Here is a 15,913-nt window from a genome sequence, read left to right as displayed (position 1 = left end):
TTTCTTTTGGTTTGATCTCGTGTCCGATCTTACGGCTTGTATACACGGGGCGAATATCAATTCCAATTTTGCGGCCTAGTTCCCCGAGTTGCCTTCGTGCGGAATTGGCCGATCTCTGATCCTTGAATGGTAACACTATTCTGAGAGGCGCTTCATTTACATGCTCGTGTGGAAATTGGATTGCCAGAAACTTTCTTGGTGACAAAATTACTGATGGTCGATTGCAGCAGTTGGGTTGGGTACTGAAGTCGGGAAAACGTCTGTGTGAGACGATCACCTTCCAAGTGGAACAGTTGCCAGGTAGATGACACTTTAAAGGCACGATCCAGCATTGTCTTTAACAATGACTTCGTGTATCTAACATCGACGTGGCTCTTGTAATGTAGTAATGTTCCGGTGTCAGTTGGTTTTCTGTACTCCCTTATCTCCAGGCGACCATTGCATTTCCTGATCTCCGTTCCCAGGAAAGGAAGTCTACCGTGTTCGCCAAGTTCCATGGTGAAGCTGACAGATGGATGGCTCTCATTTAGAGAGGAAAGGAATGCTTCAGCTGTTTCGGTGTCAGGCATTATGCTCAATGTGTCATCCACATGGCGTTTGTAGAACTCGAGTAACTTGCCTTGGTCCTGAAGTCGATCTTCGATACTGTACATAAATGCGTTGGCCATTAGGGGTCCCAGTGGCGAACCCATACCAACACCATCGGTTTGTTCATACAAACTTCCCTCAAACTGAAAAAGCTGGTTCTTGGTGGTTATATTTAGCAACTCTGCGCCGGGTAAGTCTGATTTTTAATGCTGAGATTATGCTGCTCATTAAATCAGTCATCCTTAAATGCCTTTTCAGCTAGAATCTGTATCGTCTCATCAACAGGGACAGCGGTAAAAAGGGAAGTTACTTCATATGAAACAAGGATGCTGTGATGTCATGGAGAACATCCACGAAATTAAAAACGTCACTGATGGTGTGATCGTTGACTGATAGAGGTTTAAGCTTTTCATCAAGCCATAAAGCCAACTTGTAATTATATGTCCCGGTTGCCGAGAGTATCGGCCTCATTGCTAGTTGTCGCTTGTTTTTTTGTTTTTGTTGTTTAACAAGTTAACTGTGAGACTACTGCCATTGAATTTCTCAAACTCTGTCAGAATTTTAATTTGACACCGACCTTTGCTAGGGTTGATCAGACTAAAGCGAACAAATGGAGGCGATCTGCTAAGGCCTTTGAAGGAAGCGTCGTTATCGAAGAGCTACGCCTGAAGAGGAAGCAATTAGCAGAGCTTAGGCTCGAAACTCAAGACGTTTACAACGAAATCAGAGCGAAATGTTCATCACTACGTTTCCTTTGTAGCCTGAAAACGATCGTTACTCTACGTAATGAACAGTACCGACAATCAATCACTGGCCACACCAAGATTTCAAGAGGGTGCACAACAGAGTTCTCAGATCCCGCTTTCCCGCCCATTTTTTCCTGTTAATCCCGCCATCCCGCCCTTTTTTACTTGGAAATCCCGATCCCTCCCACTTTTCAAAGACGTTTCTGCGTTAATTATTAATTTGTTAAATTAATAATTAATTTAATTACTGACACAGAAACCTTTTAAAAATAGACATCGCATAAAAGATCACAAAAGAATTCAATGGCTAGCAGATAAGTAAGAACAAATAATTATAACGTTTCTTTCTGTAATCGGTTTACTGTTTTGCTTTCTTTTGTCCACGTATCAGTGAAAGAAAATGATTGCTCATTCCCATATTCAAGAGATGGCCCGTCAATACACTTCAGAGTTTCTTTCAAAGCTTTCAGCGTCTTCACTTTCCTTGAAATCTGGCCTCAGAACTTTTCTTTCCGAATGAAGGCATTCTTGCTCGCAGATCCTTTTCGTAATATGTGGTGACGCAATTCGTAATGTTGCATACTTCGTTCGGTAAATCACTATCACTGCCATTCGGTGTGGCCATCCTGCACAAAACAAGGCAAGCGCTCTGGAAAAGGTCAAAAGACTAGAAAAACTAGAAAGGATCGGGGATCAAGATTGCAGACGCAAGTGTCGAAAAGGTTCGTTTCTGCCAGCTTGTGGTTTTTGCGGCTGGTCAGTAACAATTTATGTGGTCGTATAAGAATTGAAATCCCGCATCCCGCACTGTTCCTCTTGCGAATCCCGCATCCCAACCCCAGAAAAACACGAAATCCCGCTCCCGCTCGTAATTGTAATTCCCGCTTCCCGCCCCTGCTTTCTGCTCAAATCCCAAATATCACCGCGAAAAGAAGCCAAATCCCGCACTCCGCCAAACCTATTGGGGACCCTCTTTCAAGGCTCCATCACAAACATGGTACTGATATCTATGAACTTATTAAGAACATTTCGTCCTATAAGCTTTCCTTCTTCAAAAAACTGGCGCTAAGTCGTAGCCTTGACTTTGTTCTTCCACAGCGAGTGTCATCCGAAGAAATCGAAGCTGCTTTTGAAAAGGCTTTCTGGAAATTAGAACCGGGGTTGAGTGGAGAAAACAAAGAATTGGGGGCTGCATCATTACGTTCGATTGCCTTGAATTACATCGAACGAAAGACCCCCGCACCACCAAGAGCAATGAGAGCAATCGACCAATTGAAGAAGAATGACATTGTTATCGCGAAGCCTGATAAGGGATCAGGAGTGGTTGTGATCAGACTATGTGCGCCTTCAGAGAGTCCTCCATAAACAACGAGACCAAGTTTAGAACAGTATGCGCTGAAAGACCCAAAATGAGAGAAAGACCTCCCAAGCATTTCCACCCGCTATTGCAGAAAGAAAAGGAGTTAACTGCTACTGTAGAATATTGCCCAAGGCAGTTGCTGGCACAGTTATCCAAAATGGTTCGAGTCTAGCATATCTCTAGTTATCGTTATGGCTTGCCAAAAACCCACAAGCGGAACACAGCGGTCAAACGCCGGGCATGCGCAAATGGGTACATTTTTTGGCAGCCGCGCACCAATTTCCCGCGCAAAAATTTAAAGGAAAACATGGGAAACAACCGGTGTCACGCAAAATTTACGAAAAAAAATTGAAAAGTTCATGGAAATCTGTAAAAGGAAAAGAAAGTAGGTAAAAGGAAAACTTAAGACTTTTCAGACACAAAGTTAATTGAGTTTCCCGTATTCTGTTGATTTACCATTTTGTTTTGAGCTTTACCAAAAAAATTTATGTCTTGAAAACCCGTGTCATGCTACGAACCGACGGCGTCGTATATTTTTATGTTTTTATTAATAGTACGATGCGTGACGCCGGAAACGGACGACAAACGGTGTGTAAAAGAAGGAAAAATGGAAGAAGAAAAAGACAATTGCAGTGATTTGGCTTCGCTCAGACAAGCTGGAAAAATTTTGGCAAGGATTTGTCTGAAGCACAGCAACGAGATGAATCGAAACGACAAACGATGTTCATGTCCATCGTCATGGGGGCATAGCTGGCCAAAATACCGATCCCAAACCGCCTGTACCTGGTCTTTGACCAGGTGGGAAAATCTTTTCTAAACTACAAACCTGGAAAAAAACTGGTGCACTAAATGCAAAGTCGAGGCGGACAGAAAATTCAGGGAGCTCGGAAAATACATACCACGGAAAAGAAAGAACTGCAACAAGCAGAAGGTAGCACAATTTTTAACTCTTATTTCTGTTAGCTCTCGTTGTTAAGGCTAAAACATAAACAAATATATAAATAACGAGGGAAATGTGATTTATAGGATGCCGATGACTCACGAAAAGAACAATGTCATTTTGACCGCCTTTTAGTCGCTCCATTGCTCGTACATGTGCAGACGTTTGACCGCTGTGTTCACAAGCGACAACCAGCAATGCAGTCGATACTCGGTGCTGACCAAAAGGAGCGCGGCCTCTGGGGACGAGAATGGTTAAAAGCCCTAAAACTCGCCTGGATCCCGAGACTGTTGCGGACTTCGGACAACAGTGATTGGTGTATTATTCCGCTCTCCTATAAGAAGATACTAGACTTAAACGAATTTAAAACTCTTTACTCGTACGATCAAAAAGCAGGAGTTAGTATTGTTTAATAACAAAGATATATTGGTGGACGGGAAACCCATCTTCCTTAGTGAATGGTTTGAAAATGGTATTCTATCGATTGATGACCTATTGAATGAGTGGCAATTTTTTAACATTCCACGAGTTCCGTAAAAATATTCCTGTGAATCCAATTTTTTACAGTATTATCAAGTTGTTAGCGCTATTCCGGAACGCTTAAGGTCTCTCGCTAAATGCTCCGACACCAGCAAGAAATCATTCTTTACCCGAAATCATATCTTTTCCCTCGACGAATCCACACAAATTAATCTGCAAAAGGCTAAGTCAAAGGACTTCTATAATTTGTTTGACGTCAAGATTCGCACCGACCCTAAACGTTCGAGCGAAAAACTCTCTTTAAAGAAAGACGTGTGAACTAAGATTTTTAAATCACTGAAAAACATTTCTGAGGAAACTTAACTAAAAGAGTTTCAAATTAAATTAATCCATAGAACGATAGTAACTAAGAAAGAACTATTTAAATTTGGTATTAACGCGGACGATGAATGTCTATACTGCGGAGATAAAGATTCAATTGAGCACTCTTTTATCGAATGTATGTTTACCAAATTCTTTACCCAAAAAGTCTTGAATTGGTTCAACCAAGTGAATGCGTGCCAAATTTCTCCTACCACAGAGGAGATCTTGTTCGGTACCCACGACACAGCAATAATACGGAAATTCAGCTACGCTGCCTCATTTATGTTTTGCAGGAAAAAACTATGCAAAATTTCAGAAACAGTTTCCACGAGCAAGATTGCAAAGTATTTTACAGTCAATTCATTGTTATGAAGTTCAGACAACACACAAGTTAAACACTGTGGAGTTTTAATTTCCGTTATTCACATTTGTTTGCACAACTTATGCTGCATGCTGCTTCTTCCAGGCGGCGAGCGGCCCATGATCTGCAATGTACTTAGCAATTACTCCATCAGGTATCAGTTTACCAGAGGCTCGCCACTGCTCATAGGTCTCACGATCAAACTTAGTGAAGCCCCATTTCTTGGACACATAAATCTAGAAAACAAGCAAGTATTGCCAACATAAGTCAACAACATAAGTCAACATCTCCACAAGAGCTTATTACATTTAGCCAGTCTAGAAGAGTGGTTACTGCTGCATGAAAGAGATGCCTTTTGCAGCATTTCACCCTGACCAAAAGTCCGGGACACTCGTTACTTTTTTGATGGGGATTTGAACGGGGGATTGGGGGGGGAAGATGGCTAAATAACAAGACGTGGAGAGTATTTCCTGGCAAGAGAAATAAACAATCATGTCCTGCCTAGGATTAATCTAAGAGGAGAACAGTTCATATTCTAGTACACATTTGTTGGAGTCAGAATCCTAAGTTTGAGGGGAGAGGGGGAGAGGGAGAGGGAGAGAAATTGAGACTAATTCGTATTTTAATCTGTAAATGTACTGTATGTACATGTCACTGTCATACAGGGTCAAACAGTTCTACAGTCACTCACAATTTACCTTGATTTGTCACTGTTTGGAACCTCTTGTAATATTGAGTTTTCATCTATATAAAATATCATTATCATTTCTGACCTACAGGAATTATTATTTGATTGGCGTATGTTTTGAACTACAGAATTGTGAATGAGGACACTTTATAATGCGCATGCACGTCATTAAGTTGAAATCCTGGACATATCTGAGGGTCGGAGGATTCAAAACAAAAACTTGCCATGAGAGGGCTATGGGTATTTTCTGTAACAACACAATAACATTTAGAAGTGGTGGAAGCACTGAAGCAGCAGTCCTAACACAATTGAAGGGGTGAGTGCAAAACCATGCTAAGTGACGATTTGGGTGAAAAAAAAAATTTCGCGAAAGGGCTTGAATTTTTGCATGTGGTCTTCAATGTAATAGAAAAACATGGTCCTGTATTTTTCCCGCTGGTTTTTGCTTCGTTTATAAAGACGCCGCTAGGAAAACCGAGTGGTTTTTTTGCATACGCAATATCTCGAAAACGAAGCGAAGCTTAGCGGAAAAACTACGGGACATTGCTAAACAAACCTAAACAAAACTACATGCGAAATTTGGAGCGTTTTTGACAAAGTTCACTTTTGATTAAAATACCTAACGCCCTTTTCCCGCCGAGGCCTTCAAATAAACGAAGCCAGGCCTTTGTTATGATAAACAGAGCCGATCCTTTGTTATAATAACCAAGCCAAGCCTTTGTTTTAAGTCGAAGTCTCGCCTCGGTTTATCATAACAAAGGATCGGCCTGCCGCGACCGCAAGGACTTTGATTTCATTTAGAAAGCAGCAAAATGTCAATTTCACGCAACGTATAAGCTAAAAAATGTTGATTTTAGGCCAAAAAAGGTTTAAATATTGATTTCACGTTAACGCGTGACGGTAAGGATGTTCATTTCACTTAGAAACCAGCAAAATGTCAATTTCACGCAACGTAGAAGCTCAATGATGTTGATTTCAGACCTAAATAGGTTTATATGTTGATTTCATGTTAACGCGTGACGGCAATGATGTTGGTTTCACTTAGAAACCAGCAAAATGTCAATTTCACGCAGCGCATAAGCTCAATGATGTTGATTTCAGGTCTAAATAGGTTAAAATGTTGATTTCACGTTAACGCGTGACGGCAAGGATGTTGGTTTCATTTAGAAACCAGCAAAATGTCAATTTCACGCAGCGCATAAGCTCAATGATGTTGATTTCAGGTCTAAATAGGTTAAAATGTTGATTTCACGTTAACGCGTGACGGCAAGCATGTTGGTTTCACTTAGAAGCCAGCAAAATGGTAATTTCACGAGGCGCATAAGCTCACTGATGTTGATTTCAGGTCTAAATAGGTTAAAATGTTGATTTCACGTTAACGCTTGACGGCAAGGATGTTGGTTTCACTTAGAAAACAGCAAAATGGTAATTTCACGCAACGTATAAGCTCAATGATGTTGATTTCACGTGAAAACGCTCTATAAATAGGGCTGACAGATTAACCCTTCTGCGCAACGTACGGGTCTCCATACATCTGCATGTCCGCTGATCCCAGAAGCTCAAAACACTACAAATCATGCCGATTTGAAATAAAATCAACGCAGCCTGGATCACAGATCTATGTTACAATCGATCGCTACTTGTTGGCCATTATTATGTTTAAACAATCTAGTTACCAGTCCGAGAAACGTCCGCAGAACGTGATCGCAATGCATGCCGGGAAGGGTCTTTACACCTCGTGCGCGGGAAAACATGGCGGTCAATACAAGACAAATTTTACAAGTCTAAAACCAGTTTTCGCTTTCCAAACTTTGACGCTAGCAACGCTTGGCAATTTGGCCACGACTCACCAGAGGGTATTTTTCTTGGGCAAGAACTGTTCTTGGACTTTGCTGCCTGGCTCGATCTGACTTCGAACGCCGATAACACGATTACCGTATATCAGCTGCCTTCGAAGTTTCAGAACACATTTTGATTCTTTAAAACGTGCTGATGACTTACGGGTTTATTGAGACTTTATGCCTCTCAACCACCAGGCAGGCATACAAGGTACTTTAAAACAATGCCTAAGATATTAGTTGTCAGAGCTCTAATGCTCAGAGCTCTTTTGTTCGATGTATTTCGTTTGACGCTCGATCGATTCACGTGTTGTGTTCACGTCACAATGACCGATGTAAACAATCTGTTCCCAGATTTCCGCTCTATATATGCTGTGAGATTTGATTTTGACTTCATACACTATAAACAGTCTGCCTGTTTGCTGTTCAACAAATAAAATCCTAAAGACATGGCTAGGAAAAGCCAAGTATTTTTTGCATTCGTTATAACTCGAAAACGAAGCAAAAACCAGCGACAAAAATACAGGGCCGCGTTTTTCTATTACACTGAAGACGACATGCAAAAATTCAAGCCCTTTTGCGAAATTTTTTTTTCACCCAAATCGTCACTTAGCATGGTTTTGCACTCACCCCTTCATATGTCAAGTGCAAAATTACTGTGCAAGTCAAAAAAAAAAAACCATGCATACTTCAATTTGATTCTACAAGGTCAATTGTGTACTGACCAATCACAATAAAGTTCAGGACACACTGGCAAACCTCAAAACCACAAGCTACAACAACAACTTTATTTGTACTCAGCTAGAAATTAACTAAGTAATGTTGCCGTTTTTGGTTTGGTTTTCTCAAGCTTAATTGGCTTTTTCCTTGCTTCACAACAACATTCCATAAATATTTCTGGTGTCTAAGTTTTCCTGAGTTTCACAACTTTCACAATTATCGGAAAAAGGCTTTATGGGAAAATCACTTTTAAGCAATTAGCCTCAACTAAGGTTGAAAAATATAGTGCTCTGGGTAGCAGTTTTCTCGTCTAAATTATGTGACTCTGTAGTGAACACACCCAGCTGTTACACCAGGCCATACATTTGTATTGCAAGAGTCTGCAGTAATTTTGAATGCTATCATTATTTCTACACAACCAGTAATATTACCTTCTGCCTTCCAGGGAACTTGAACTTAGCTCTTCTCAAAGCTTCAATAGCAGCAGCTTTGTTTCCATCCTTTGTCCTCACAGACATGATGACTTGTCCAATGTTAACACGTGCCACAGTGCCCTGAGGTTTGCCAAAGGCACCACGCATACCAGTCTGAAGCCTGAAAAAATCATCAAAACAATAAATTGCAATGCCACTTGAAACAAACAATTACAAGGAAAAATTGTTTTGTTATATTTATAGCATCAAAGGTTAGAACCATTGATTCAAAATGGTAGCCACTAAAGTAAGCAATTGTTCCTCTTGGTAAGCTGTACAACATGTTACACAAAGTCAAAAGTTTCATAGAATCTGCACTGAACTTAATGTATTCCCAAAGGAAATACCCATAACTTGAATTAAAAGGCCCTTTGCAGCTAAGCCATCACATGACCTATTTTTCATAAAATTATGGGCTATAACTTAACGAATGCCAGAAATGGAAAAAGCATGTTGAAAATATCAAAATGACCAAGTTTGAGGCCCCCATCATTAAAGAATGAGATTTTATGACAGTCTGAATTTTTACAAGAATAAGAAGATTTGGATGGAAAAAGTTGTTGGAGAGCAAGACCTTGCTCTCCAGCAACATTTTCCATACAAATAATGTTAATTTCTGAAAATTCAAACGGTTGTATAGACTTACTCTTTAACACCAGGGGCCTCAAACTTGGCCATTTTGGTATTTTCGATATACTCTTTCCATTTCTGGCATTCTTCAAGTTATAACCCATAATATAAAAATTTTCTAGGAAAAATTTGGTCATGTGACTCCAGCTGCAAAGGGCCTATTATGTATGTAATCAACAGCTAATAATGAACAGAGAGTACACGTAAATGGATAGTATACTAAACGGTTCTGGTGAACATTTAAATGGCTAACAAATATTGGCAAACAGCTTGGAAAAACGTTTGACTGGTTTGTGAAAATTTCCGTATGGATACTGGAAGCATTACAATGTAGATGGTTGTGAAAAATTCTCAACTGAGTGTGCTGGTAGCAAAAATGTTTCAATAGAAAACTAGAAGCATTTAAAACGGTTAGCTAACTTTTTCAATGGTTCGACCATCTAGGGATTGTTCAAATCAAAAGATTTAATCCATCTGTGAAAAGCACTTACCTCCTGCTCAAAACAACATTAATGAAATCCTGCTCTGAATGGTACATAAAACATGATTCTTTACAACCAAACTTACCTATCAGCTCCAGCACATGACAACATTTTGTTAATCCTGATGACGTGGAATGGATGCAGCCTCATACGCAGATGGAAGGAATCTTTACCACAATTCTTCACCATGTATTTGTTGCAGCAGATACGGGCCGCTTCCAAGGCTTCACTTGAGAGCTGTTCATACTCATCTGACACCATATGAACACAGAGTGGAAGCTCATCCACACGTGCCTTTTTACGACCCAAGTCATAAATTCTTATCTTGGCATCTGTGAGGTAAAAAATGAAATGATGCTGTAAAAGGGGGTAAAAAATATACTGCCTGATATGTTTATTATACTGAATGCCAATGTATCTATAGAAGGTAGAAAAAAGTTAATGTTCTAGCTACATGTATAAGGAAAGATCCATCCAGGGCTAACAGAAGTCATGACCAATGGTCCAAACATTCACTATTGTACCAGGACCATTGCAGTTTATTAAAAGTTCCAACAGGCAATAATTATCCATTGCCATTGCCAGAAAATAACTGTTCAAGAAAGTAACAGTGACCTCTACCTTGTAGAATAAGACTAAAAGATGCTGTTAGTCTCGAGCTACAGAACAACTATTACTGCACCTTGTAAAAAGCAAAATAAATTTATTTGCAAAGTAATCTAGAGTGTTTTGGATTAGTGAAATGGATTGCTAGGATTATCAGTTGAGTAAGGCACAACTTAAGTTTGGTCACTAGGTTTTAATGTGAAAAAAGTGTTGTTGTCATGGACATCTGGCTCTGTTTCCAGTGGCAACTTGTCGGTCTTTGATGTCATTGGTAGCAAAGCATGCAAATTTATAGGTGACACATCAGGCGACAAATGGCTGTAGACATTGTTACCAATGGAAACAAGGTAAGTTGCCTGTGACAACACAGTAATTTTAAGGCTATAACTTTGTCACCAAACTTCCATCATGCTTTACTCAACTGATAATTGTAGTATGGCTCTGGAAAAACTCTTCTTCTGATTACTGCCTATTCAATGAAATATATACAATTTAACCTCTCTATTTTGAATTCTCAAGGGAAATGAAAAATAGTTTGAAATAGTGGGGATTCAAAATAGGCGATGATAGTAAATGACTGAAGGACAAATCCAAGGAAAATGGTTTTGAGTTGGAAATAATGGGGAATTTAAAATAACCAAGTTCGAATAAGCAGGTCAAACTGTACTTCAAAAGCAGACGTCAGAATTCAAACAGAGAAATAATTCCTCACCTGGCACACCACGGCAGAAGCGAGACTTGGGATATGGTTTGTTCTTACAGTAACGATAACTATAACAGAAAAATACATATGTAAATGTACATCAAAAACTGATCACTTTACCAGTAAAAGTTTAAATTTCCTCCTTTTTTGTGTGTGCAGTAACCAGAAACAGTGTTGGAGGACTGATGAGATCAAAATGGTTATTAATGCCATACATTTCTTCATGATGATGCAGAAAATCTAAATACGTTGAGAAATACCCATTGTAATTGAATAGGCCATTTCTGAGTTGCCTATTGCCTCTGTGTCAAAACAAGTCTTCATGCAGAACTATTCATAAGAAAATGTGTTCCGCCTACAGGTTCATCTTCATGCAAATCGTGCAGATTTTGCAAGGACTCATTTTGAAACAGAGGCACAATGTAAAATGGAAATGGCCTATTACTTCAAATGTCTTTTTCATGTGGGCCAGATGCAATACTGAATGATTTTTCTTAATATGAATGAAAAATACACTGCCTTTAAACCAAAATAATTTACAAGGTGTGATTATTAAATGATATAAATTTAAACTGTGGCTAATTGATCGGCAGCCGGTCAAGGTTTTCAAATCACTAAATGACCGGCAGGCTGATATCGTCATATGATTGTTTGAATTGGATGGGTTCCTTCGATTCCTTAAATTTGAGAAAAATTTCAGACTGCCGGTCATTTAGTGATTTAAAGACCGTGACCGGCAGTCGATCTAAAAAAAAAAATTGTAAGTGTCACAAACCAGCATAAACCAAGCGTTAGTCTTGCGATCTATACAGCTTTTCTGGATCGCTTGGTAGTTCTTAATCGACATGTGATAGTTTGAATTGAATGAGTTCCTTCGATTCCTTAAAATTTGAGAAAAATATCAGACTGCCAGTCATTTTGTGATTTGAAAACCATGACAGGCAGTCGACCCCAAAAAATCTTAAGTGTCACAAACCATGGTCTTGCTCTGAACCGAGCGTAAACCAAGTGTTGGGCTTGCGATCTATACAGCTCTTCTGGATTGCTTGGCAGTTCTTAATCGACATATGATAACTTGAATTGGATGGGTTCCTTTGATTCCTTAAAATTTGAGAAAAATATCAGACTGCCGGTCATTTACTGATTTGAAAACCTTGACCTGCTGCCGGTCATTTAGTCACAGCGATAAATTTGAGCTCAATTTAAAACTTAACCACTGTTTTGGATGATTTATGCCCAGATTATTACATTCAGTGTATTCTAGGATTGAGAGACTCGTGCTATTTACGAAATTTTCTCATCTACATGTAAGCTTACATTCATTGAGTCAGCAGAAACTATATACAATTATCACGCTGACTTTAACATAAGAATTATAAAATAGAGCTAATTAAAATATCGAATGTAACTTAACTTGAACTTACCAACGGGCAGGTCTGCGCCCCATGTTGACTACGCTGAAATAAGAAAAATTATGCTCGGTCACGATTTACGGTTACAATGTGCATCGACGACATAAGCTTTTGCAGAGTCACAGGGAATCAAAGATCCTAGAAAACTTATTACGAACAAAATGACCTCCCGGCTCCTAAAATAGCTTTAGAGTATTTTGGTCTGATAAAAGGTTTTTTTTCTCATCAACCCTCACATAGAATACTGAGGACATAAAGGCTCGAGTCAGTCTTATTAGCAACGAAAAACATGAACAGATTAGACAATGATATTTTACGTTTTAATGAGCGAATTCGGTAAAATAGTACGACAAAAGAAACAGTCAATGCTACTTCTTGCTCTATAGAGTGGTATGATTATATAATAGAAAACGATGCCCACAGATTCGACAAGATATTCTCGCTAAATCTCCACCATTTTCACACTTACCAAAGCAATGCAAAAGGAAGCAGACAAGTGACGATGTCCCGGATACTGACCAAGGTAAATCCGCTGATTTGGAGTTTCAAATGTCGGCTCAAGTATTCCCATCTCACCTCACGGCCGGATAGTTGGCGTTTGAAGTTTTGGCCTCGCGCCAGGCTTCAAGTTTGAAAAGATGGCGGGAATTTCGTCGATCGTGTAAACAAAAAAAGTTATGAACTTTATATGCTTTCCCAATTTTTCCGGTAAGCAGCAACATTTTAACTTCACTAATGGAATGCTGGTGTATTGTTTTTGTTTTTCGGACAAAATTAACATATAGCTGGTTTTCACATGACGTCACTAAAATTCGAACTACAAATCTATTGATCTTCCTGAGATTTTACTTAAATGATGTATAAGAGCAGCTGAAAACTAATATTCATACAAATATTCGCTCCGACCGGGTTCTTGGTTTTGTGATAAACTACGCTTGAATTTCTAAGCTTTTGCGTGACACGGTATTTACATGACGGCCAAGAGAGCTGTCATGATGGTTAAAAGAGTGACTTATTTCAGAGAACTTGGTTACCTGAACAGTTCATGTCTTAGAAAAAGTATTATTTTAATGTTTTAGAGTTCTCGAGGGATAAATTCACGCTTTTGTAGCAAAACTCAGTGACAGATGTTTCTGTTAGTTTCCGGCCGCCATGTTGGTGCCCATACGGATGGGCACCAGCATGGCGTCTCCATACAAATCTCTATAAATTTGGGTAAAAAATTCCTCCGCATATCTCGCATAAGAAAAATTGCTGTGACCAGAATTTTGGCGAAAGTCTTTGCATATTTACCTTCTTTCATTTCCCAGATTCTGGACTTTATCTATTGACCAGTTTTGATTTTTATTTTGATCTATTTTGAATTGCGTGACACTGAAAACCAGCAATAGAAGGTTTCCGCACCCTTTATTTCTCCGCGGTATACAAGAAATTTCGTTGCAAATAGCGACTTTTTCACACACCACTGAACAAATTAGACTACGAATAGTTCCTCCATCACTTAGTCCGTCGAGCGAGACCGTAAATGAACCGCGAGGAAAAAATGGCCGCGTGAAATCCTGAGGCCGGGGGCGAGAGACGCGCGAAAGGAGGGACTACCGACTAAGCCAGATAGTTTGAATCATTCGTTGTTCTCACAACGCAAAAATACGATTGGCTTATAGATCGTTTTCACTGACACGCAATAAAAAAATTGATTGAAAACCATCCAGTGGAAAAAACTATGAAATTATGATGTTATATAAGATAACTAAATAAGATACTTCTCCAAGTTTTAGGCCTGTGCGTTTCCCCAAACTTCAGATATTCGTCGAAATGTTTCGTACATATTTACGGAGCCCAGTATGAAAACGCCATGTTGGTGTACCTCCGTGGTACACCAATATGGCGGCCGGAAAATAGTGTAAACATCTGGAACTTACTTTGGCTATCTAGGCGACTGATTATCAGTACTTATCAAATAAGCATTTACATAAGCACTTTTTATAATGCTCTAGCTTCTAAAAAGACTCAAAATCATGAGATAAGTAATTTGGATTTTAGAAAGTGATGACGTCACGTGAAAACGATCTATAAAGTAGAAATGTTGACAACGAGTTGTCAACATTTGGGATACGTGCACGTCTTGCAGGAATGTTTATCTCGCTTTCCGAAAATAGAAAGCTTTGGAACCGGAGCGATCTTGCGATTCTGCCAACAGGCTATGGAAAGAGTTAAATTTAAGGTAATTCCTCTGAAATAAAAGTGACAATAGAGTTTTGTTCAAACTTTGTCCACTGAATATTTGTCATATTATAACTTCAATTTTGAAATAAAAAAGGGGGGTGCCCAAGCTCATTAAGGAGCAGTGAGGCATTGAGAATGCCCCATTCTGGCATTATTTGATACTTATTATAAGAACGCATTCCCAGTAATTGTAAAATCTTTGTGAACCCAGACTTATAAGAATTCGCATTAAACTACAGTCAATGCATTGTGTCGAACACAAATAAACATTTTAAGTTTGATTCAGGCAGAAAGTTAAATCCTTGATTAAAAATTTTAACCAAATTTCTTGACGTGGTTACCGTCTGCAAAATAGAAAAGACCACAGTGTCTGCTATTTTTCTTATTTATTCAATTTTCAGCAATAGAAATTAGTTCAGTCTTTTCTCACGCAAAGCTTATGATTAGTTGATTACAATGACTGGAAAAAAAATTGGGGTGCCCGTGCTCGTTTGTGAGCCATAGCCATTCAAATCCGAATGCGAGCGTGACAAGTAGCGCAATCTTGTCAACAGCCCGGTGGTAAACTAGTGTTGTTCACAATTCAAACGAGCTACTAATATTTCTCGTTCTGACTCTCTAGATACTAACCGTCACGATTCCATTAACCTCTTACCTTTTGTTGTTACGTATAACCCATCACTTTCTCACATTTCTAATATCTCAAGTAAACATTTTAGCATATTACTTTCCTCCAACCGCTGGAGGGAAGTTTTTAAACACCCACCCATCATCGCCTACAGACGCACCTCTAACCTTCGCGACATTTTAGTTAAAGCTTAACTACCCAATATCACGACTCCTAATAACACTAATTTACCACCGAGATCATTCTGCTGTGGACAAGATTGTGCTACTTGTACTTACATTACTAACGGTCTTACACAATATACTTTCTTCTCCACAGGTGCAACCCGTCACACCACTTCGCACATAACCTGTAACACCAAAAATTCAATCTACATGATACAGTGTAACCGCTGCCATTTACAATACAAAACTAACATTAAAACCCACCACTGTTGCCGAACATTTTCTTTCTCATCCTAATCATTCCTGCGCTGACATGCAACTAATCCCACTTGAACTACGGTTGAACGAAAACGCTTCATTGTCAGATGAAAAATTCGCTTCTTCGAATTACATGTAACAAAAACGTAAGTAGCGAGTCAAAAATACTCGATGAAAATGTAGACAACTTATGTCAAACACTCAAGTTTTAGTAAACATCTTAGCTTGGGGAAAGTCAAAGGAAGTA

General features: G+C 39.2%; 1 protein-coding gene, 1 long non-coding RNA gene and 1 pseudogene across 2 annotated transcripts in view; 1 reads left to right on the top strand and 2 right to left on the bottom strand.

Moving 5' to 3' along the window:
• Positions 1-1,106, bottom strand: part of LOC110051318 (uncharacterized) — a 1,616-nt pseudogene extending 510 nt beyond the window's left edge.
• LOC149113489 (uncharacterized) overlaps positions 1-15,913 on the top strand; it is a 67,665-nt gene that overhangs the window by 4,574 nt on the left and 47,178 nt on the right. The window lies entirely within an intron of this gene.
• LOC110051300 (large ribosomal subunit protein uL16-like) lies at positions 4,869-12,883 on the bottom strand. Its single transcript, XM_020757335.2, has 6 exons — positions 12,860-12,883; positions 12,403-12,435; positions 10,988-11,046; positions 9,755-10,001; positions 8,516-8,678; positions 4,869-5,074 (listed from the first exon to the last, which is right to left on the bottom strand). The coding sequence occupies exons 2-6, from the start codon at positions 12,423-12,425 to the stop codon at positions 4,919-4,921; spliced, it is 648 nt and encodes a 215-aa protein (XP_020612994.1). The 5' UTR covers positions 12,426-12,435; positions 12,860-12,883; the 3' UTR covers positions 4,869-4,918.

The sequence above is a fragment of the Orbicella faveolata genome, unplaced genomic scaffold (genome assembly GCF_042242905.1).
Source record: "Orbicella faveolata isolate gen_17 unplaced genomic scaffold, um_ofav_v1 contig_15, whole genome shotgun sequence".
Lineage (NCBI taxonomy): Eukaryota > Metazoa > Cnidaria > Anthozoa > Scleractinia > Merulinidae > Orbicella > Orbicella faveolata.
The sequence above is the reverse complement of the archived record's forward strand: the minus strand, read 5'-3'. Positions and strand labels throughout refer to the sequence as shown.

Excerpts from the sequence above, each read along its gene's own strand:
- LOC110051300 (XM_020757335.2), bottom strand. The coding sequence starts at position 12,425 with ATGGGGCGCAGACCTGCCCGTTG. Across the intron at positions 11,047-12,402 it reads GGGCGCAGACCTGCCCGTTG|TTATCGTTACTGTAAGAACA; the intron begins GTAAGTTCAAGT and ends TTTCTGTTATAG. Across the intron at positions 5,075-8,515 it reads AGTTCCCTGGAAGGCAGAAG|ATTTATGTGTCCAAGAAATG; the intron begins GTAATATTACTG and ends CTTGTTTTCTAG.